The sequence below is a fragment of the Hydractinia symbiolongicarpus genome, chromosome 3 (assembly GCF_029227915.1).
Source record: "Hydractinia symbiolongicarpus strain clone_291-10 chromosome 3, HSymV2.1, whole genome shotgun sequence".
Taxonomy (NCBI): domain Eukaryota; kingdom Metazoa; phylum Cnidaria; class Hydrozoa; order Anthoathecata; family Hydractiniidae; genus Hydractinia; species Hydractinia symbiolongicarpus.
The window spans coordinates 29,414,185-29,438,671 of record NC_079877.1 but is presented as its reverse complement, the minus strand read 5'-3'; the positions used below and the strand labels follow the sequence as shown (position 1 = coordinate 29,438,671).

General features: G+C 33.1%; 3 protein-coding genes across 5 annotated transcripts; 2 read left to right on the top strand and 1 right to left on the bottom strand.

Moving 5' to 3' along the window:
* Nucleotides 1–116: 116 nt before the first annotated feature.
* LOC130636724 (uncharacterized) lies at nt 117–3,500 on the top strand. 2 transcript variants are annotated; one of them, XM_057446547.1, is made up of 2 exons: nt 117–278; nt 2,279–3,500. In XM_057446547.1, exons 1-2 carry the CDS (start codon nt 271–273, stop codon nt 3,387–3,389), a joined length of 1,119 nt encoding a protein of 372 aa, XP_057302530.1. In that variant the 5' UTR covers nt 117–270; the 3' UTR covers nt 3,390–3,500. The 2 variants fall into 2 exon arrangements, with proteins under 2 accessions (XP_057302530.1, XP_057302531.1); XM_057446548.1 differs by lacking the exon at nt 117–278 and adding an exon at nt 382–1,071.
* A 2,178-nt stretch (nt 3,501–5,678) lies between these two features.
* Nucleotides 5,679–14,058, top strand: LOC130636721 (neuronal acetylcholine receptor subunit alpha-2-like). 2 transcript variants are annotated; one of them, XM_057446543.1, is made up of 7 exons: nt 5,679–7,192; nt 7,356–7,504; nt 7,935–7,979; nt 10,261–10,370; nt 11,888–12,032; nt 12,108–12,198; nt 12,501–14,058. In XM_057446543.1, the coding sequence occupies exons 1-7, from the start codon at nt 7,129–7,131 to the stop codon at nt 13,172–13,174; spliced, it is 1,278 nt and encodes a 425-aa protein (XP_057302526.1). In that variant the 5' UTR covers nt 5,679–7,128; the 3' UTR covers nt 13,175–14,058. The 2 variants fall into 2 exon arrangements, with proteins under 2 accessions (XP_057302526.1, XP_057302527.1); XM_057446544.1 differs by lacking the exon at nt 7,356–7,504 and having other exon boundaries at nt 5,680–7,192.
* Nucleotides 14,059–14,203: 145 nt separating this feature from the next.
* On the bottom strand, nt 14,204–23,719 carry LOC130636722 (uncharacterized). The gene is made up of 3 exons (XM_057446545.1): nt 22,846–23,719; nt 15,927–16,116; nt 14,204–15,659 (listed from the first exon to the last, which is right to left on the bottom strand). Exons 1-3 carry the CDS (start codon nt 23,437–23,439, stop codon nt 15,547–15,549), a joined length of 897 nt encoding a protein of 298 aa, XP_057302528.1. The 5' UTR covers nt 23,440–23,719; the 3' UTR covers nt 14,204–15,546.
* Between the last annotated feature and the right edge of the window lie 768 nt (nt 23,720–24,487).

Sequence of the window (24,487 nt, the reverse complement as noted above, 5' to 3'; positions counted from 1 at the left end):
TACTTTTCCTATATTAGGTGTGTGTCGCTTTTGTGAGTGGGCGACTTCACTTTTGTTATCCCCCACGCAACCTGTACTGCAGCCCCTATCCATTTTCAGATCTCACTGTTGTGAAATGTTTTCAGCAAGCATGAAGTCATTGCATTGAAAAAAAATAACGCTGCAGTGACATTACAAAACAATGCATATGTGTTATCTTTAGAAGACATAAAAGATCTTTTTTTCATCTGTGCATAATATCTTTAAAAGTTCACTGCTCTTGTAGCTACTATGGACACGTGAGTTTTGATATTATAAAGCATGCTTTACCACCAGCTATCTATGCAGCACCACACGTGGCCAGCTGTGCATTTTTTCCTCTCTTTTTTTTAAAAAAAATGTTTTGTTTTCTTTACAATTGGACTTTCATTTAAAAGGGCATTCATTAAAGGAGGGCGTTGTTGGCAAAAACGACTACGTCACTATTTACAAACCATTTTGGATAGGTAGGGACTGGGTACTAGCATTCTAGTGAGACATGGCCATCAAAAAGCAATATCAAAGCGTTGGTGAAGAAGTAGGATATAATCAAAAATCGTAACAGTAACATGGGCGTTTAATATGGACGTTAATTCAGTCGGGGAGGTGTTTGAGCATGAGTAAATACACAAAGTTCGATAGTCATTTTCTGACTTGTATATATTGCGGCATATTTGTTACGCTCGAGTGGAGATACCACAAAACCAACAAGCTAGCGTGGCTTGGACACTTACAACTAAATAATGTAATATTTTTTCATTCACTTTCAATGTAAAACTTTTTTATTCGTAGCTGAGTGTCTTTTTCGCGTGTAGAGTATCATCAAATAAATTTGTGGTATATGGCCAGAATGCTGTTGAATATTTGTTTAATTATTAAAAAAAAATTAGCATGTTATTCCCAGGGTGAGTGAGAATATCTCATACGAATGTGTGTTGCTTCTGTTGAGCACGGTACGAGTGATTCGCGATTAAAACTTGTCTTTACGACAATAAATTCTTTGATCGGTCGGATTTACAAAAAGTGGTTAATTATTTGAATTAATTATGTCAGGTATTAGTAATGTTAATTATGCTAATTATGTTAATTACTTTGCAGGGTATAATAAAGTTCGTCATAAGTGTAGGGTGAATCGTTACGGTAGTGTTTTTGTAGGATTCGAGTTTTGTTGTTTCTAAGAAACCTATCTGAAGAAACGTGAAGCCGAGAATATAGTTACTTTTATCAGCTAAGGGTTGGTTGATACAGCCTAAATTTCACCTTCCCTAACTTAAAGAAACGGCAGAGAAAAATTTATTTAAAGCAGGCAAAAAAGTATGGGCGTAACCAACCTCGTGCTCAGGGCTTTTTGTCTCTCATCGGTGCTGCGCTAAGGCTTGACGATGTTATGCAAAAAGAGGCAACTTGTTCTGGGATCGAGGTTGTGGGTGTAACATTTAAATTCTTAATAAGATTTATGATACATCCGAAATCTTAAATACATCAGGGATATATACATTTAAGAACAGCAAATTCTGGTTAACGCTAAGAAAAGACTAACTTGCAAAAATTACAATGTGACAAGACTTTTTCCGAGAAGCACTATAAATTTTTTAAAAACTCGAAAATTATGAACACACTTTTAGGTTAAACCTTAAATACCTGTTCCTTATAAATAGGGTATACTAGCTACTTTCTTCTAAAAGTGTGTATAGATTTCGTTTTCGTTTCAAGAAAGCCTATCGATATAAAATTCATGCATTGAATACGAAAATATAACTTTAATCAATACTCAATTCAGTGGTATTAAAAAACTTTGAATGAAAACTTTCAAATTTGTATGTATCTATATATAATTATCTGCATGCTATGGAGATGTGATGAAAAACATCTAAAGAAGGTATAATGCAGAGATGAGAACACTGTAGAAAATCGTCTTAAAAACGCGTTGTATTTTTATCCATAGTCATAGTTTTCTTTGTCATTTGTTTTGTTCCAATGGAATAGCTTCGTGTAAACAGAGACAATTTCTAAGGCTGTAGTTGCACGGTTATATCTTTGTGTAGCAATGTGTTCAGTGCTTAGGCAAAAGGTTACCTTTAGTTAATAGTAAATTAGAGTGCTGTCTAGATTTTTTTTTTTTTTTTTTGGTTGCAGGGATGAGGTAGGTTTAAACATTGCTCCTTCACAAGAACTTATTATTTAGCTTGGGGGAGGCGCGTGGGTGGGATGTGTGCTCCCATTGTTCACACATTCCATAATTTCTGTTACTTGTTTTTAGGTTCAACTACGAATGCATGAAGAAAGTATTTGAGAAATTAAATATGACGGAACGTCATTATCAAACGTGCGGCATCGTCCAAACGAACGACAATTTTCTCCGTCTAATGACGTTGTTAAACCACACCGAACTCGAGTTATATTACAAAATATTTCACGATCCACAATTTGGCGGTTTCCCCACAGATCCAGAAAAGTTATATAAAGAATTAGAAAAGTATGAAGCAAAAATAAAAACCATGTTAGAGGAAAAACAAATTAATCAAGTTGAATATAAACTCGCTTTCCCAGACTCGCATGCAACATACTCGCAGGCGTTTACGACGAATTTATTTTATGCTTTATCAAAAGAATGCGTCGAAAAAATCCCGCAAATCGACGTCGCTGTTGACGATGACGACGACGGATTAAAAAATCGTGTCGTACTTTTCAACGAACTTGATAAACTGCAAGTTCTAACCAAAGATAAAACATTGAAAGAAAATGTCAACTCGTCGACCGAGGTTTACGATCAGAAGTGGAATGAAATTACCGAAGTATTAAAACGTTTACATTACGATGTCAATAACGTATCGGATTTAAAATCGGGCGATCTAGATGCTAGTAAAAAATTCCGATTTGCTTTGATTCGTTCCGAAATGGCGCTTTTACGAAACGAATGCAGTGAACTCAAAAAAACGTCGGAAGTAAATAATTTTGCTGTCACAAAGCTACTCCGTAATTTTATTGATGCCGTGTCACAATCTCACGAAGACACAACATCAACGCAAAGCATAAACACAGACGAAGAATTAAAACACTTAAAAGAGCGAATTCAAGCGAAGTTAGTTATGTTAGCGAACGTGTTAGAAAGCATCAAAACGGTCGAGCCTCAAATGAAACTTTGGAAAGAAAGAAATATCGAGGGGGACATTATCGTCATAGATGACCGGTTAACGAAATTAAAAAACGAAGTGAACGAGCAAAGTTTTACGGTTGGCGAACTTTTTAGCAGCGTTTCACTCGACATTGTCAAAATTAAAGAAAGAATGAGTTTTAATGGAGATAACGTAAAGTATTTGGGCACTCCTGAACATGGAAAAGAACGTCGTTCTCATTCGCTTCGTCCATAGTTGTATTTATTTTAATCTGTTGTTTTTGTCTCTTAAGCAAATTTGTGTTTGTAAATATAAAACCATCTCTGCAGTCCGTTGCTGCTTGAACATTTTGTTGATATTTAAACATATACCGTTTCCTCTTTTTGCGCAAGATGAAAAGTTTTTGTACTAAAGACAAGTTGATCTAATGGCAACAGCTTTGTTGATTTGTTTTGAATTGTTTATCTTGTAAGATGGCAGAGTTTATTGCAGATGATAAAAAATTCGTAAACTTGAATTGTTGCAGTTTGTAGGTCTTTGGTATACATGCGGTATATTTGAACAGTAACTACAAGACGAAGTGAGCATTTACTTTAGTTTTTGTAGATGTTGGAATCCGAAAAAATAAAGGACCCCAGGCTCTTGTAAATGACTTGCACTCACGGTATTTTTTCAAAATAATTTCTTTTGTATGCTTATCCAGATTCCCGAAAATGGATGGGAAAATATTTTTGGAACCCAGCGGTCAGGACCCTTTCCCACCCTTCTCCATTGTCCTGAAAAATTCAATGATTTTTTTCATAAAAACATTCTTCAGAAAGAACAGAAAGAAAGGATATTAATTTTCTTCAAAGTTTTAAAAAAATTAAATGAAAAGCAAAAGTTAAATCTCATTGGAACAAATGAACAAAAAGATGGTTAATTTCTATCCTTGGTCGAGTTAAATGAATGAAAGAAGACTTCCCATATAAGTTTAAAAACCTGATGTTTCTTTGCAAGGAGACAGACAATAAAAAATGTAATAAATATTGTTTGAAAATTGATTGTTTTAAAAAGATTATTATAAGAATAAAATGAAATTATTTTGTTTGATTTTTTTTTTCTTTCTAAAACTTCAGAAAAGATGGCAGCATCTTTGGTAATATAAATCAATATAATCAAAATTTAAAATTTGCTTTTTTCATTTTGTCTCGACGCTTAATAAAAGCTTTAGAGACACGGAAACTCATGCGATCACTGCTAAATAATCTTCCCCGCAAATACACCAATCTAGTTCCCAGAGCCATTTGCTAAAAAGGTCATGGAAACGAGGTTGGCAGGCAAACACCTTTTTTTGTAAACCAGTTTTTGACTTTACTTATAACATATACTGCCGCCCAGCATAAATGCTCCAAGGCGTTGTTATTTCAATTTGCAACCTCGTTCCAGCGCATTATGCCTTCTTTTTTAATTTGATTATTGGTCGCTCCATTATGACGGCTCAGGGGCTAAGAGCCCCTGGGGACGAGGATACTCTATTTGATTATGTTTTAATACTTTTGAGTGTCCTCGGCCCTAGGATTTGTTGACCTAGAGTCAAAGTCCTGACACTTGTCAAAAAAGCAAGAACCCCTGTGGACAAGGGTGACTTTTGCGACTTGTGGAAATGTAAAGAGCGAACATTTGTTGATTGGTACTCAGTTATAAAATCTACCTGTTGTTGTATTTTATCATATTACTTGGTTTTAAATAATGATAAAAAATAAAAGAAGAGACATCCTTTTTCGTATTTCTTAATTTAGGGGTACCTTATTGGTAAAAAAAGTCGTTAAAAAGTGACTAAATTTTGGCTAGGTGACTACTATTTTTTGCCGACTTTTTTATTACCGACCAAACCTTTTTGCCGTCATTTTTTTTTTCCGATCTAACTTTTTTACCGACTTTTTTCCGACCATCTTTTTGCCGATTTTTCTTCCTTATTGCCCATTTTTTATCAGATTTATGCAATTATTCTTTATTAGTGACTAAATCCAAAAATTTAAAGTGACTAAATTCAAAAATTTGGTCGGCAAAAAGTGATTAAATTTGGTCCAAGTGACTAATATTTTTGGCAACTTTTTTATTTTTCCGACTAATTTTTTTCCGACTCTTTTTTACCGATAAAGTAGAAACTTTCGCAAGGCCAAAAAATAACGAAATTTTGCGACAAATATGTTTAGCGGGTTGGAATTTTACGATAAATTTCTCGTGTAAAACTTTCGCGGAAGTCATAAAAACGTCACTTTCAAGGAAAAAACTTTTGCGAATAAATGTCGTCGTTGTCAGTAACATCATCTTCAATTATTCCTGATCTTATATTCCACCAAGCAAGTATAATCTGAGCCTTTTTATAAATTTGGATTAAGCATACACAAGCCTAATTTCGAAAATCATGTGTGCTTATAAAAAAAACATGTGCTTGGCAATTTGATTTTTTCTTACTTTTTTTTGTTTTAAAACTTCCGCAATTTTTGGAAAAACAATTTTTTTGGAAGAAAAAGCGTTTGCGAAGTTTGAATTTACTTTCATTCCAGGCAAAAACATTACATTAATCACCCGGTAAGGTCGTCAGTTCAATCTCCGCTTGGTCTTTGCAACACTGTTAGTGACAACGACGAATATTGAGGAGAACGTACTTTTTAAAAGGCCCTTCGTAGTCAAATCTTAAATATGCATCGTTGTCGCTATTATCTCTATGCACCTTTCGCTAATTTAAATTTAAAATTATTCAAATTTGGTGGGTTTTATGTTGAACTGAAACTGGCACTGTTTTGAAGATATCGTTGTTACGGTCAAAAGGTTTATAAATTTGCTACCTTTTTTTACAATCTCGTTTCCAAAGAGAGGCCAAGTAAAAAGGAATATACCTCATGATAATCTTCTACGAGGTCAATCAATAAAAAAGACTAGGAAATGCAAAAAAAATAAATTCAGAAAGCATTTTAATATATTTTTAAGTTTTTTATAATTATGTTTTACTTTCGCATGATTGGGTAAAAAATGCTCCCTCGTGTTCAAGCGAATCTCCTGATACAGGTTGGGCTGCTTAGAGATAATCCGACGTTAATTAAAAACTCGGAAATACTCTCGTTACCAATCTCGATACGTCGACTGCATAGATAGACGACAAAAGAAATCTGTGAATGAAATCGTTTTTAATATCTTCCCTTATTTAATTCCTGCGGAGAAATTAATCTTTTATTTTTATTTTTCTATGACATAATTTTCCCTTTTTTTGTATAACTTTATTAACGTTAGATGAATGCTAACACAGTCGACAACAAATACAACGCTGAGTAGCGGAAGGCTGTATTGATCTACAACGTTCGACATATAATAATCTCTCGCAAGTTTTTATAGTTTTTTTTTTATTATTAACTTTATTCTATTTTTATTCAGTTTGTGATTTGACCAATGATCAGTTCTTCCATTTTTGTGATCATGCTGTCGAAGCTTTTCACTGATTGTTTTATTTTTACTTGATTTTTTCCATTTTTTTTGGTTTTAATTTAGTTATTTTCGCCTGTAAAACATCGCATCCGGGGCTTTTTTTCTCTTTCATTACAGACCTGCTGATAAATACAATTTATGAAATTAGGCAATTTTGTAGGAAGAAGAAGAGCCTTATTCGTAGAAGCCGGTTAATTGCAACCTCGTCCCCAGGGCACCTTTTATGTTTTTTGACACCGGAACGGCGACAGTTACATTTTTTGATTTCAATGCTCTGGGAAAATATTTAACTAAACATATTGGTTATTCAATATATCTTTATATTTTTTATTGATTATAATTTTAGTGATAACTGTAAAGAAAGTTAATTATTAAAATCTGATATTGTGTTTTAAACAAGGAAGACCTGGTCTCCCAGGAAATTTACTAAATAGTTTATCATGTACATAATTTTTTTTTATCCTATTTCGATTCCTTTTTTGCAGATGAATGTATAAAAGACATTTATTTTAACTATCATTTTGTGATGAAGGCTTACACATCAAGAACAAAGCTTGTTCGTGTCTGCATCGTGTCTATCCTTATATCAGGTGGGTTCATTGTTGTTGTTGTTGTTTTTGTTATTGTTGTTGTTTCTTTTGTTGTTGTTGTTGTTTTTGGTTGTTTATCGTAGTTGGAGTTGCTGACGATGTTGTTGTTGTTGCTAATGGTTTGTCTCTCGTATTAATAATTATCATGCTTTTCTTTTCTTAGGAGTTTTATGCTCACTTAAATACGAAAAAATTCTTTATGCTAAGATTTTGAATGATGCGAATTATATTCCTGATGTACTTCCTGAGCCTAAACACGAAGAACCTGTCAAAGTTCACCTGGATGTTCGAATTAAAAAACTCATCAAGTTGGTAAGAGATAATAAGGACGATCTGTAATGAAAATACACGCTTTTTTATATTCAACATCAAAGGAACACCTGGCAGAAAACGAAGCAACAAGTAAACAACAGCCAGCACCAACTTAGTAAAAAAAATAAACAAACAACTAGGACTACAAAAACAGTGATATTTTTTGCTGTAGCTGCTTGTTTATTTTTTGTTTGTTTGTTTGATTGTTATTGTTTGTTAGTTTGTTTGTTTGTTTTTGTTTGAAAGTTTGCATATATTTTTTTGCTTATTTGTTTACTTGTTTATTTGTTTATTTTTTGTTGTTTGTTGGTTTTGTTGTTTGTTTGTTTTTGTTTGGAAGTTTCCATATTTGTTTTTTGTTTTTTTGTTTTTTTGTTTATTTTCTAGCCTCCCTACTTGCTTGCGTATGTTAATGTGTTTTATTTTACAGGACGTGAGGGAACAAATACTAAAGGTCAATGCTTTTACGATAATGGTATGTTCTCTTTATTTATTTATTTGTTTGTTTGTTTGTTTGTTTGTTTGTTTGTTTGTTTGTTTGTTTGTTTGTTTGTTTGTTTGTTTGTTTGTTTGTTTGTTTGTTTGTTTGTTTTCGACTTTACAGTCTATTCAAAAGAGATAGGCACGTTTAGTTATTTGCGGTAAGACCCGAAGTAATGAAAAATCTGAAACTTTAAAGGTCGCATTAAAGGCCGTTTCAATGTCAAATTGTGTCTTCCTTGTTCTTTTTTTCAATATCTTTTACTTTTTATGATATTGCTACTCATTAACATTTTTATGTGCTTATCGAGCAAACGTGTTCAGTCATTAATTAAATACAGCGAAGGGTTTGTCCGCTTTACAGAGGTGTCCTCCTGGGAGAGGTTTTGCTTATTATAGCGTGCGGGCCTGTAAAAAGTGTACGCTTTGAAGATGTTTATTAAGAAATCTGCCGGGACAAAAATTTTTGGTCCGTCTTAAAGAGGTGTCCACTTTTAGGAGTTTATACTGTTCATCTGTATATGTCATTAAAATTTAGAAGATAATTTAAATATGCCTTGATTGCCCACAATTCAAAGGTGATTTTCTTTGTTGCTTTGTACAATACTAATGTATTGTGGCGATTTAATCCTTATATTTTTGACCAATTTATACCACTTTGATACACCCTGGATGTATTAAACGGACTTCTTCGCTGTTAGAAAAATTTCCTGTTCCATATTTTCTTTACGCCATTTTCTCATCTATTATATGAAATAAGCTGGTTAAATTAATAGGCGGGATTTTCCTTTTAGGACCAGATTTATTTAGATAGGTGGGGATAAAGTTAAGCAAGTTTTTAAATGCTTCAACTAGCTAACGTCCCAGGGGGTTTGTGTAAGCAGGAGATCATGATTGATTATCACTAAGGTGATAGATTTTCATCATATGCTTTGATCTCTCAATTAGTAAAATATCTGCTGCATAAAAAAGTTTCTTGTAGGCGGTTTATGCAAAAAAAAAGAATTTTTGCAAAGTTTGAATAACTTAAAGTAAGACGCAATTAGAATCGTGTTTTAAATTCGTTTGAAGTAAGTGAAGTCTTTTCATGATTTAACTTGAAAAAAAACTTGAGAATAAACATAAAATCAAAGACCGTAGGACACATCTTCGTTCCAATGACCTCTTCTCGCTTTTTTGATATGAACTGTTTTGATAATTTCGTGGCCAAACTCTTCTTAAATACTTACGCACACTTCAACAAAAACTAAAATCTTTAACTAATCGTAAAAACTTTTTTGTAAGTTAGGATTAAAATGGCAACAATTTCACTTTTTTATCGATATTCTGTGTCCTGTAAGAAATGCAATAATGTAAAAAAATCTGGAAGAAATTTTATTTTAACATTAATGTGAGAAAGAAATAGAGAAAAGAAACAAGCTTCGAAATCTTTGAAAAACTTTCATATTTAGGAACATTGCAAAAAAGCTTATAAAAGTGTTTACCTATTGTGACCTAAAATTAAACGCCATTAAAATTTGAAAGCAAACCAAGTATTTTTTCTTCAGCATTGCTGAGATTTAAAGGGGCTACGGAACGGCTGTTGGTTTTCGACTTTACTGATTTACACGAAAGTCGAGCTGATGGTGGCGAAAAACAAACCGTCTATTTTTCCGGCATGTATGTAATTTACAGACTCGAACATATAGATATATCTAGAATTATCTTCTCCAGCCTTGGTCATGTTTTCATCCAGAAATAGTCTCGCTGAAATATTTCTCTGTAATATACTTTTCGAAAAAGAATATTTAACCAGAAAGGAATGTGCGCTGGTCTGTTCATTGCGCAAAGCGCGTTTGCCGGATTTTTAATATGTGCGTGGGATATACGGAATGTAAGCACTTTAACCGTTTCGTAGCCCCTTTAATGAAAAAAGTATTGTAATGAGCGCCCCGCATCACCATTACACGCAATAATGGATTATTATTATTATTATTATTATTATTATTATTATTATTATTATTATTATTCCAAGAATTTACACAGGATATAACCACTTCAGTGTTTTAAACACTGTTATTTATGTGGGTCCTGTGTTCGGAATGTATACATTAAGTATACACCGGCGCTACCTATCCAATTTCCCTCACATGGCATGGGTTGACCCGTAGCTGTAGTACAGACACTTCCTAAACATGCTCGTGCTGTGGATCAAACCATGGACCTTGTGATTACGAAGCGAACTCCATAACCACAAGGCCACACGCCACGATGATGATGTTAAAAATTTTTTTAAGAGATGGACAGATCCACAATTGGCATGGGACCCTTCTAAATTTGACAATATTAGATACATCACAGTCGCGAGTGAGAAAATTTGGACACCAGATATTATGTTGTACAACACGTAAGTATGTATTTTTTGCTTGTATTCTTCATTTTAAATAATAAATTTGTATTTATATTATTATTGTTTATTTTGCTTCAGTGCAGATCAAATCTACGACTTCCATTTTAAGATCCACCGCATACAGTTTAATCTTTACGTTATTTTCTACTTTTTTTGTCATACTTTTTTATCCAAGTTATTTCAAATCTTTCTTTCTCTCAGAACAAATTTTATACAGTAGACTCCCTGTTATTCGAACCTGCACTTATTCGAATAATTCGGTTATTCAAAGTGAGATGGCGTTCCCCTTGGATCTGCTTACCCAACTCTGGCAAAAACACTCTCGGTTATTCGAACTTCAGTTATTCGAATAATTCGGTTATTCGAAGTGATTTTTATTCCCCTTGGGGCCAATTATAGGCTAAGTCACCCTCAGTTATTCGAATTCAATGTAGCATTAAAGATTTTTTTAAGAGTTGAACTCCTTGTATTTACTAGATACATTTTCTTTATAACTTTCATATTTTAAAACCTGTTAACAATTTGTTCAAATTTATTCTTTCTTCAAAAAGTAAAAATTCTTTGTGTTTACACGCTCAACTGAACCACAATGCCTCAATTACTTAAGAAAAGTCCATCCTATTAAGGTTAAGTTGAAAAACTGGCGGGAAAACGAATTTTTCAGTTATTCGAACTCCCGGTTATTCGAAGTAAATTCTTATCCCCCTTGAGACTTCGAATAACCGGGAGTCTACTGTATAACAATTTCTCGTTTTTCTATTTGTATTGACTTATTAGCTTATTATTTGAAAACGTGTTTGACACAATGCTGATATGGTCGAAAAACGCAACCATGTTCCCCCAGGGCAATTTTTCGCTTTTTTGATATTTGAGACGACGCGAAAAAAATTCTCCGCGTTGTCTCGGTTATCAAAAAAAACGCGAAAAGCGGAAAAAAAAAATGATAAACTACATGTACAACCCCAACCTCTACATTTACTTTTCTACTCATAATATGTTTTATGAGGGTTCTGCGAAGGGCGTCCCAGTGGATTGAAAACTCCCATTTAAGTTACGGACGCCGTGCAAGCACACTATTCAAGTCGACAACTGTCTAAAATATAAATCCAAATATCAGGGTGTACGCTAAGCAGAGAGGACCGATTTACATTTTAGCATGACTCGGCCGGAAATTGAATCCACGACCTTTCGCACTGGAAACGAACGCTCTACCACATGACCACCAGTTGGTTAAAGGTGGTCAGTTTGATATGGAGCTACAGGTCCTAGGATCAAGGTTGCTTAGGCAACCATTTAATGTTTTTTAACATTTTATTTGCGATTATTCAGAAATTTAACCTTGACATCCGCAGTAAATCAGCCTTAGTAACCACTTTTCTTCTCTTTGAATTCGTGAACAAGACACCGCGTTTCTTCCACCACCTTTCTCCTACAACTCTCATGGACGCCATATTGTTGCATTAGCCAAGAAAGGGTTAAAGCCTCACAATAAACTTTCTACCCCCGTCTTTTAGTGCTGACGATGAAAGTAACGCACATACAGACTACTACAAAACAAAAGCTACCATTTACGCCGACGGTGACGTAATGTGGGTCGCTCCAGTCACGTGGCAAGTGTCGTGTAGTTTTGATGTCACGTGGTTTCCGGTTGATAAACAAGTAAGTGCTAATTTCGTTTCCATGGAAACAATTCTTTTACGTTATTTCGACCAAAAACCCGCCTATATTTTTTAGTCTTGTAATATGACATTTGGTTCGTGGACATATACATTTCATCAGGTAGAACTAACGCCCTTGACGAAACATGGAGGAGACGAGGACCACGGTAATATGATTGTTACCTTTGCTACAGTGATGTCATTTTTATACTTGAAACATTTTTGGACTTAACCATTTTGTTAATATACATTTTTAAATCCTTAAGCAGAGCTTGTTTATTTTTTGCGGCACATGAAAAACCTAAATAACCTAGTCAAAAAATCTTGAGAAAAAGGGTCGATAGGCAAAATTATTACCACATATAATTATTCATCGGGTAATCTTTTTTTTATTAAACACAACTTGGCTCACTTTGACGATTCAAAACAACAGAAGATGGATATACTTATTTCATGTTTGCTTTTTTAGAACATTTTATGATCAAAAATGGCGAATGGAAGGTTCTGGAAACGAAGATTCACTATCAAAATATAAGCTTTTCTTGTTGCGACGAACCCTTCTCGGCTGTCATTTATGAAGTGGTTATCTCTCGATTATCGCTGTATTATTTCATGTACATTTTACTTCCACTTATCTCACTTGCCTTCCTCTTTCTTATGGTGTTTTTCATACCATACGACACTGAGCGGATGGGTTTTGGCGTCACCATCCTGCTTAGTATAACAGTTTATCTGCTCGTGATATCGGAAGAATTACCGGAAAAATCGGATGATAAATCAATGCTTGGTATTTGCTTTATAATTGAATTTTACCTATTGTGTGCAGCACTGGCTTTGTCTCTACTGACTACCAATTTGTCAAGAAGGAAGACACAACCCTCTGGGCTTTTGATGACACTGCACAACAAACTAACAAGAAAACCGATAATTCAGTCGGAAAAACCGGAAATCGAATTAGAAGCTTTGAATCCAGAGAAAGCCTTTACAGACAAAATATTAGAGGAGAAGAACTTCAACGAACAGTGGAAAAATGTTGCGATAATGTTAGATAAATTCTTCTTTGTTTTGGTGGCCATGTTGATGGGGATAATTCCTATAATTGTCACCTTAAGTCTTAACAAAAGTGGTCTTGGTTCAGTGTAAGTAAAAATATATAGTCAGAAGACCCAGTATAATTTTTCTTACCACTGGGAAATCGGAATACTAAGGTGGAAAAAGTATAAAATGATTTCGGGTTCCTGTTATAGAGTAGTCTTAAACTGCCAAGGATTTCTACGCCCTGGCTCAAAAGCTTCTGCAAAGTTTTCTCACTCACAAAAGTTTTTGTCTTCACAAGTTTTACAGCGATTCGATCAGAACTTAGTGAACATAGTGAACTCTCCACCATAGACAGGAGCTTATATAATTTGTAGGGCTCTCTTCATCGAGATATGAATGAAGGAAACAAGATATCTAACGTGTTGGACCAGCAGAGTAGAGCTCAATATTTGATAATTTTGAATATCGAGGTGAAGTACTGAAAGAGCACAGTGCATCAATAACCTCGTTCCCAGGATCTCTTGCTTTTTACATTGGGAGGGAAATGCAAAATCTTAATGTAAAAAAGGCTCCTGGGAAGGAGTTTAATGCATCAGTACCCGCACAATTACTGAGAGCCATAAAAATCAACCCACGACTTTTAGTTTATATTAACAAAAAAGGTTGCACGTTTGTTTTTTAGCCACACTTTTAAACAATATTTTATTTTTTAAATATTTTTTTTTGCATTTATTTTTTTATTTGGACAAGGAGATGTATAATAGATATATGTCTTTAGAAATTAAAACACGTGTCATTCTTCACTGTGTCTGTTGTCATCTGCTTACCACCGAAGATGGGAGGAGCGCAATGCCCACCAAAACAAAAGAGAAGTAAACTGACTTAGGTAATTTGTTGTAGATGTCTGCTGAAATGAAATTAAATAAAATCTACAAATTTTTTTTTAAATTGGCCAGTCCACAGAGTAAAACTTTACAAGCAAAACATAACAAAACAACTCCTTTTTAGGTTATTAGTTGTCGAGAGGTTGGGACAGAAAAACGTTCTTGAATAAACGAAAAAAGGGAGCTTTGCAACCCAGTTATTGACTAATGTGTACCTGAATCGATCGGGAATTTCTAATAGATCAAGAAATAAGACTCGAGTCAACAATTCTTGACGAATACTACAAATATACATCACGTTGGCCAATAATACTAAAAGTTACGTATATAATATATAAACAAAAGTATTTTTATCATTACTTGAAATAATAGTACAAATCATACAAAAATAAACATTGGAAAGCATTTTTCTATTGTATACAATCTGCAGATGAAAATAGAAGTTCACTCTCATGTTTTTAACACTTTATTTTTTATATTATCAACACCAAAAAGAAAACTCCTAGTGTTCTCACCATCAGCAATTTAAAATTGTATTTATACCCCGATTATGAAAGTCTTTTGGTTTAAAGTCAGTAGGATGGAGAGCAATGAATTACTTTATAGTTACAAGCACACGAGACAAAAACCGTGTTGACACACGAGACGAAAACCGTGTTCACACGTTGCGGTTAGATATAACCCGAAGAGAAATCGTTTTAAAAAATAATGTCTACAGGCAAACTAGAAGAGGGCTGACTTTAAAAGCCATTTTGTTTCGATGCTTTCACACGATGCCATAATCGGAGCGAGCTCATTTTACGATTTGCATCGAATCAGAGTGATTCTGTATAGAATGTCGAATAGACTCAGTTTCGAGTGAATAACACTCTATCGGGCACAAATTTCGATTTTCGCGTGTGAGAACGGTGGAATTCTGATCAAACGTATACGAGAAGAGAAATAGTAAAACTGAACTTGAAAAATACTCAGTAGTAAAATTTTGAAAAAAAGTGAGATAGAAAAATGATTTTTATTTTCGTGTAATTTATTTCGGTTGCAAATAATTTTTTTAAAAAGTTAAGAAAAGCTCTTGAAAATTTCACCACAATAATAGCGAGTTGATAAACCTTTTTTTGATAAGAACACCGTGATAATTCAAATACGATGAACAAACGCTTTAGATTGGTTAAAATGCAAACCAAATATATCAATAAATTGCTTATCCATGTTTATTCTGGACCGTTTCCGCGTTTGGTTTTTTTTGGCGGGAAGGAAAGGGGGCTTCCCCACATTGACGGAGTCTTTGTTTATGATGAGGGGCTTTCCCACATTCACAACGTCCCTGCGTTTGTGGTGTTCATTTGTTTTTAAAGTTCAAGAAAAAAAATTTTGAAATAAATATCTACAAAACATAAAATTATCGTATTAAATAATTTCGTGATTACAATTTGATACACAAGTTTAAAACAAACTTTAGGTCCACCAAATAACAACAAGAGCAGGAAAAAATAGAACCGTACCTCAACAGAAAAATAAACAGGCTGTGAAAAAATTATAAGTTGTAATTAAAAGCTTGAATACTTGTCTTGAATTTCTTACAACTTGATGTCTTTACCCACAGGTGGCATTGTTAGCGTTATTGTTGCTTTGTACAGGATGGTATAATGCACTTAGACATTTTATCGATGCGCAGGGTTGTTTTAAACATTCAGCATCATCATATTCTAAACAAAACAAACAAACAAGATTTATCTTCCGAATGATGATGAACCTAATCTAATTTCTATGATGTTCATGCAATAACTAGTTAGCAATATCGTTCTCAGGGCTCTTGAATCATTCTATAGAAATGGAGCAAAGCGTAATAGACGTCTGTGTTGTCATTCTCTTAACTTGCTCCCTTAATAGATGATTTAATATTTAAAAAAAAATAGTCAATTAAAACAAAATATTTTTCTCGCAGTAAGGTTGACCAAGAACAAAGTCATTACCGCCATCATCGCCGTCAATACCGCCGTCATCGGTGCAAATGAACGACGAATAACCGCCGTAACCATTCTCAGGAGCCAGTGCTGGACACTGTAAACAAACACGAGCAGGAACTGATGGACACATTGATAACGTCTGGCCATTCACCCAGAAAGGAAGTTCTCGAATACATAACCATTCTTTGTATGACTCCTACATTTAGGAAAAAGAACGAATCATTACATTTCCTGTAGCGTACACATTTTATTATCATAACCCTATTAAAATTGGAGTTCGAGTGACCCGTCACAGGTAGGAAAGAGAGGGGCAAAATGTCCCACCCCTTGTAACTTTCGAACAACTGCCTTCTTTTAAAGTTTAAAGGCAGAAATAACTCCTATAACAAAACAAAAGAGATGGCAGCCTCATTTTTATGTTTACGGGCTAATGTCGGCAAAAAAATCAAAAATTGCAAAAATTGATTGTTCCAATTTCCAAAGATGTCGAATTATTTCCATACACGAAGACTTTCAACTTGCAGGAAGAACTCACACAAAACATTTTATGTACTGAAGATGTCGTACGCCATGAAGCTTTTTTATGTTTCTTTTTTAATTTTTTCAGTTAATAAACGCCATATTGACTGTCAGAAATTTTATAGCGACTTTTTTCTTTTGTCTTCACAACTATTTATATGAATATTGATATTTTAATATAGATCTTTAACCAAACTAAATTTATTTATATTTTTTAGGCTGGACACACATTGTAACAGCTTCTTTTAGTTGGAGTGTTTTTACCCAGTGTAAATATTTGCTTAAAAAAAAAAAATTAACATAACTAAAAAAATGAAAAAATCTAAAAAATCTAACCAATTAGTAGTTTGAAATAAAACATAAAAATGTCAACACAGGGTTAAAACATTTTTAAGTAATTGCAATGAAAACACAGTCGGAAATCGGTTTAACAAATCAAGTTTAATTAGCAGAAAACAATCCTAAAGTATTTCTTCATAAGTTTCCAAAATTATGCCGATTAGTTATATGACACGAATGTCGTTGTGACGTCTCGACACAAATGTCGTTGTGACGTCTCGACACGAATGTAGTTACGATGTCTCGACACGAATGTCGTTGTGCCGTCTCGACACGAATGTCGTTATGGCGTCTCAACACGAAGTGGAAAAGTGCTTTCAACAAAGGTGTAATGCCAACAGCATTTGAAGCTGTATTGTAGGATCGCCCTGAGTAGTGCCTTTCTTCAAAAGGATCTCCATTCCATTTACACCAGGAATAACAGTTCCTGATAAACGTAGCAATTCATGGACACAATTTTGATGTTGTGCAGCATGACTTTCCTATTAATTGAATTAAAAGCACTTTCTACATAATCAGTAGAGCAGCTTCAGACTCATCACTAGCGTGCATTGCATGGATTGCTGCTTCAACGCTAGCATTTGGACCAGCACAAACCTGCAAAGGTTCGGTTTATTTGATTACGTCATCTTTAGATACGTTCATCACAATCTTCCTAACTACGCTATGTAGCACTTTACCAATGCCAATGGGACGTAAACCAGAGTTTCTGTTCACAGGTATCAGACGGAAAACGACAAAAGCTTCCAGAGGAGACGATTCTAGAATAGCTTCGATGCAAAAATTTATAGTCCACTTGGCAATGGATATGAGTAAATCAAAGTCGGTTGTAACCGAACGCAGACGAACAAATTATATGCTCCAGCCACCAGCATCTTAGTCGGAAGGACAAGGTAGTCGCTTGCACTATCATGTCTTCGTTAATGACGTAATACACAATATCACGTATTCGCTTAAGAACGTCTAAATTTTAGTTTACTTTATTCAGAAATTGAAAATAAACTTTTCTTACTACGTTCTTAACTGAGCAAACTTTAAAAACTTTAAAAACATGCTTCGCCATTTTTCCTGAATTTCGCGACAATCGTGGGCTCCGACATCGATCATTAGCCTACGTGTGAACAAATGTAGCGACTTTGCCGCATTTTGCATGCAGAGTATTCATCATTTGGCCCTTTTGCCCATTTCTGAAAAACGACAAAAAAGACTGCCTTTGTTTCGTTAATTTTTCCACGATTATGAAGTGTCACAAAGATCTATTATATAAGCTTCACCGCACCGAGTTAAAACTTTAAGCACGCAACAATCTGGCTCTGCTGGTGACGTCATTTCATAAGAACCGTGCCAAACTGAATCTGCCAAATTTTTTTAAGATAGTAGCTGTCGTTAAGAAAGCTAAATTTTTCTAAAAAAGCAGTTTTATAATGTTATACGCATGCAAGAATTGGTTTCAAGTCCATGACGAGAAGTGCAGCACGGCTTAGTAACCTGCGTGACACGACTCGATTCGGCAAAACTTTTAATGGCTGCTTATCTATGACGTTTTTACAGCTTCCCATTATAAAACTATACACATTATATATCCGCACAAAAGCAGCGTGTTCGATTAAGAAAGCATTTTATTAATGTCCTTTTTCTTTGTTCTCTCTTATATTTAAGTACAAGTTGCTGACCTTTATGCTTTAATGGTAATTATATTATTATTATGTTTATATAATTACACCTAAATATACCAATACACAGAATATAAGGTAAAGTTGATCAACTTTTTAAAGAACTTTTGATGAACCCATCCGTTATAATGACAAATCACAAAATCATCATTTTTAATAGTATATTTTTAAAGGGATTTGAAATAACTTCATGTTGTATTCGTCATATTCGTCCTATATATTCTCAATTTAAGATTAAAAGAAGCACAGAGTCACAAAAAAAATTATGTAAAAAGGTCTAAAAATGTCATTTCTTAATGGTCAAGTTTTCCTACATAAAAAAGGCTGCAAATACTGCTATATGAAGCTAGACAAATATGTTATTAGAAATACTTATATTTCAAGGTTTTTTAAGGTTTTCTTTGCTAAAAATAAATTTTTAGATTTTAGGGTTACCTAGTCTGATATCAAAGTTTTCAAGGCCTGAAATTTTTTTTAAAGTTTGAATCAAATTTTTATAAATTACAAAACTTTATTTCATTAAAGACTTTATGAAAATTTCCATACAAGTTCTTGGTAAACTTCATAACAGTACAACAAAACAACTAATTCAGTGTTTCAAGCTGAAGACCTCTGCTGGTGTCCCCCGCTGGTTATCAATTCACAATCAAATTAACAAGATTACACATCTACACATCTGTGCAGTAAAAACACATTTAAAATTTCCACTTTATAAAGTTAACACGTTGTTAATTCACAACTAAGGGAAGTACCAATCTATATGTATCAATGTGGACACTTCTATTCTTAGAAAAACAAAGTTGAACAGATAGTTCATTATTTATAAAAAAAATCTACGTTCCCGCCCTACTTTTTCAATTTTGACAAGTTATGAGCTTTGGCATTTCAGTGCATATCTATAGCAACATCGATACACACCTTAAAAAAGGTTGACCTTTTTAAAACTCAATGTGTTTTCAAATTCTATTTAAGCATAAGGTAATTGTGAAGGGAGTTGACAGGAAGGCCTCAAAAAAAACCCACCCTTCAAAAAGACAGTTTGATTTTGTTTAGCCTGAAAAAGGAGCTGTAATGTATTCTGTAATTTTTCTAAACAAAGAATTTATTTTTTTCAAAATTGTTATTAGGGGTTCCTATCTTAATAAATTTCTGACTCTTTCCTATTAATCTGAGGAAGTTGCTATTTCAGAGTTTATGGCAGTGACTGGGATTTTCTCTCATTTAATTTGCCATGTCTTATTCTGGAGACAATCTTAAAAAATGAAATTGGGAATTCCTTAAAATGCTTTACTTTTTATTTTGTACCCCATGATTTAGAAAATATTAACATACCAAGCCCTGAATAAGTGTTAAATATTTGTTAAAAAATCGGCTAATATTTATACAAATAATTGTTAAAAATTTGATTGAATAAACGAGGCTAGTATCCAATAAAAAAGCAAATGTATATATACCATGTTTTAAAATATACATGATTAATTACACTACTGTATTTTTACTTTCATGTTGTCAACTTATTTGGGAGAAATTGAGTCTTGATGATCCTTATCGAAATAATTTTTACAAAAAAGTGTGCTGTTCCAGGTTCATCCCAAACTTCTTTGAAAAATACGCATTAAATTTGTTACCTAGGAAATTGATTGGATACAAGTTTGATGACTAAGTAATTGTATGCTGATTTATTCTTTCCACATCAAAATAAAAAAATAAAAAACAAACAAAAAAAACAGACCAAACAAAAAACAACAACAAAAAACTAACAAAGATAAAAAGAAAATTATCAATTATATATAACAAAATAGTAACAAAAAAAAATTACCAAGACTGAATTAAAAAATACTTTTTAACATAATGTTTTATTTTTAGTACCCATATCCCTCCCTTATTCAACAGGAATGTAAAATATTGACACTCTAAAATGCTCCCATGAGGTGTCTTCTAATAATTACCATGTACAGAATAAATAATATAATATCAAGTGTGTGTTAGCAGAAATTCGCAAAAACAATATCTTGCAATCAGTCCTAATATCATTAACATTTTGCAATAAAGTATATTGAAGAGATTCTCTTATTATGGCTACCAAAAGAAAAATAATATTTGTTGGGCTGGTTCAAAAGATCGAAAAAGCATCCCGTTACCCCCATACCAGGGGTTTCTATTCTTTTTTTATTAATAATAATTCTAAAAACACGGTATTCACGGGAGAAATAACTTTTCTACGAAATAAATCATTTAAATCTCAGGTTGACCTTTTAGCAAGTGTATAGAAGTAAAGGAGGAAAAATTTTAACTTGTCTGCTATGCTAGAAATATCAAATCTATTTTTTCTTTTCAGGAAAATGTCCATCTAAATTGTTTTAAATGAAACTGTTATATATACTCTTTCTGGAAGACAGATCCTTTTATTTGTGTTTTGTTGACCAGCGAGATTGTGGTTTGATGTAAATATGAGAAATCACAATTTTGTAAAAACAGATTTCAAATAGTGAATTGCAATCCTTAACTCTATTGATAATTTTTCTTAAACCAAAATTAGTTTTGAAAGATAAGATTTAAAGTTCCATATGTATTTCATTTTATATAATTGTTTTCATGAGAAAAAATTTTGTTTCTATTTTCTTTAATATTCCATGAAATCTTCACATTCTTAAAGATGAAAAAACAATTTATCCATAAAAAGGATGACAACTGGAATTTTAGCAGCTTTTTCAAAACTTATTGGTGACTATGCTGATTTATTATGCTGGTTATATCAAATTGTGATTAGCCATTGTTAAAATTTAACCAGACATAAAGTTTAAGGGAAAAAAATTAAGAGGAGATTAACAACAAAAAACTTGTTCAACAACACTTTTAGAAGAACTTTAGGAAAAACTACAAATTGGCAAACCAGATTTTACACAGATTTCACCCAATGACTATGTTGCAAAAAAAAATAAAGAAACCTACAGAATTTCATATTTCTAAACTTATATTTTGAGTCTGTTTATTTTTTTGTGTGAAAAAATCACTAAGTTGAAAGACAACACTGAATTTTTAAGGAATTTAAAATTTACAAATTTTAAATATAATATATCTTTTGCACACTACAAATAAATGTCAAGAAGTTCTCAGAGTAAACCTAAACATGAACAGCGTAAAATAATCTGTAACGATGGATTTTTTCTTTACTTTATTTCTAATGCTTTTTAAATAATACCTGATTGCTTCTTAAGTCAGTAAGTTTCACTGATCCTGTACAATCTTTTTGCCCAATGGACTTTATTGTAAACTATGACACCTAAAAACCTCTTGTAAAAAAATTGGACCGACTAATAGCCTTGTGGTAGAGCGTTCGCTTCCAGTGCGGGAGGTCTTGGGTTCAAACCCCGGCCGAGTCATGCCAGAGACTATAAAAGTGTGAATCTATCCTTTCTGCTTAGCGCTCAGCATGAGAATAGAATTGATATCTTAGGCGGTTGTCTAGTTGAGCGATTGCTGTGCTTCCACGACTTTCGTAGCTCAAATGGGAGCTTTAAATGCGCTAGGACCCCCTTCGCAGGACCCTCGTTGATAGCAGTACCAATAGGAACTGAAGAGGCTATCCTGGGTAAATAATATAATAGTAATAATAACCCAATGCTTAGTTTTTTGGTGGTAAGATATAACTTCCTGACACATTAGATTTAGGCAAAGTGTTGCATAAATAGGAATATCCTATGTTTATAGATATCTTTCAGAAAAAGTTCTTATTACCATTTACTCCTACAATTTATAACAATTTACATCCTAGTGCACAAACTGTGCACTAGGACTTATATTTTAAATGATCAGTATATATATACATGGCAATATCATTTAACAAAATACTTAATGGATAAATCTTTTTACTTCGTCAAAGACATCTTGCCAAAATAAGATCATATGCAAGGTTATATTGTGTCTTATAATATATAATAAAAATCACAAATGTTGTTTTAAATAAAAGGTGTTATGTTTTTAGGAAAAAATGTAAATTATTCATAAGTGGTAAATATTAGTTTAGAATTTTTTTGAGAACTTTAATATACATTTAACAATTATGTATACAACAAAACAAAAAATATCTAACAGAGATTTTCTTTACCTTTTTGAAAAGAATATTTATACAGTAAATCACCAAGAGAGAAAAAATGTTAAAACCCAATTAATTTTTCTTTTACGTATACAAAACAGCTATCATTTTTGATTTTTTTTTTACATATAGGTAGGGAAAATGCCTACTCAAAGGTTTTGGTTGCATACTGTCCTCCAGCATACAACATGTATATAAATATCCAGAGTCAGACATATCTTAAAAATTTAAAATTTGTGGCAAAGCTATACAAAATAAAACTAAATAACACAAATGGTTAAAAAATAGAAAGTTATACCTTGCATTCTTTACATTCCGTTTTATCTTTTACAGTACTGCAGTCATCAGCACGGTTGAGAATACAGTGATAATCATCAAAATAGCGTTCACTCTGTTTATCAGCAATATGCAGAACATCTAGTAAGGTACAGTTAACCCAAGTCGAAAAATTTGATCTGCCATTAGAAAAAATACTAAGTGCAAACATAGGATGAATCTTGTTGCAGAAATCAAAATGCATATTTTTAATGTGAAAACGACTTAAATTTAGAATACTAGATGGATAGCTTGGATAGCTTCTGCAAAGTTTATATAAACTTGATATAGATGAGTCATTTATATATTTATTTGAGCAGTCAGTTTTTCTATCATTACAAATTTGAACTCCATATGTTGTTCTATGTGTTGTTGTGGTGGTGCTTGCCGTGGTTGTAATGTTGTCCCCTTTTACAGTGGAAAACAACAGAGATATTGTACTCAATATAACCAGAATGTATCCAATATAAGCGGCACTTTTAGGCAAGAAGATCATACAACATGGTATTCTTTTGTAACTTCTTTTTTGATAACTAAGTTCTCTCTTCCTTCTTGAAAAACGGTTATAAAGCACCATGCAATAAACTTTCCAGCATAATCTTCAAAAGATTAAGTTCCATATGACATAAACAAGAAAAAGCTATTGATTTATCTGAAAACAAGATGGTATAAATATATCTTATCTACATGTTCAAGTTAAACAAAAGTCAGCTTTGTGTTTATATAACAAGAATATCACATTTGAGCTGCCATTTTGGTTAAAATGTTTGTCATTATCATCTCCTGATTATAAAATCAAAAAGCATGAAGTAATTTGTACAACAATAGTGAGTAAACGACTTGGCAATGTTTACAAAATTCGCAGAACATTTTTGTCAGTTCTCCTACGCAGAGTTTATTTGAACGTTTTCTTAGGTGTTCATTTGAGCAGCCCGGATACTACATGTTCTTTTATAAGAAAACCACTTTTTAAGAAACTGAGAAAAGCCTCCAATAAATTAGGAAACTTTTACTATTGTAAAAATGTAAAAATTTCAAATAAGAACCTTTTTCACACATGCCTTCCTTTAATTAATGGTTATGAATGGCGTTCGGGTATTATCGCCCGGTATAACAAAAAGAATCCAACGAATATTTTAGATGATGTATAAAAAAAAGCTAGGGCATTATTTCATTTTCTTTTGTGTATAAATTAAGAAACTTGTTAAGAAATTTTTCTAGTAAAATTACCTCAGAAATTAGAAAACTTTTGCCAGTTCGCCGTTTTCTTGGTACCTTGTAGACCATAGGAAGCTGGAGATACCGGTCTTTAAACAGCCAATCCTTTTAAAACTCAACATATTAGAAGCGAGTAAGCTCGGCTAATCGGCATCTCGCTTTTTGTTTCAACTTCAATTGCAACGCAGGCTGAATTTTTCCTTTTATTATAGGAACAAAAAATTCTAACCAGGCTGGTCGTTATTCTTATTTCTTTGTTATTGTAAACAGTAAACCTATTGTTTCTAATAAGAAACCCCAGACTGATATTCTTATAAAAGTATATTTTTAAAGCGTGTGCGACAGCTCTAGCCCGACAAACCGGGCAGACTTAGATAAAATGCTTAACAGGAAAAGTGAGTGCTCAA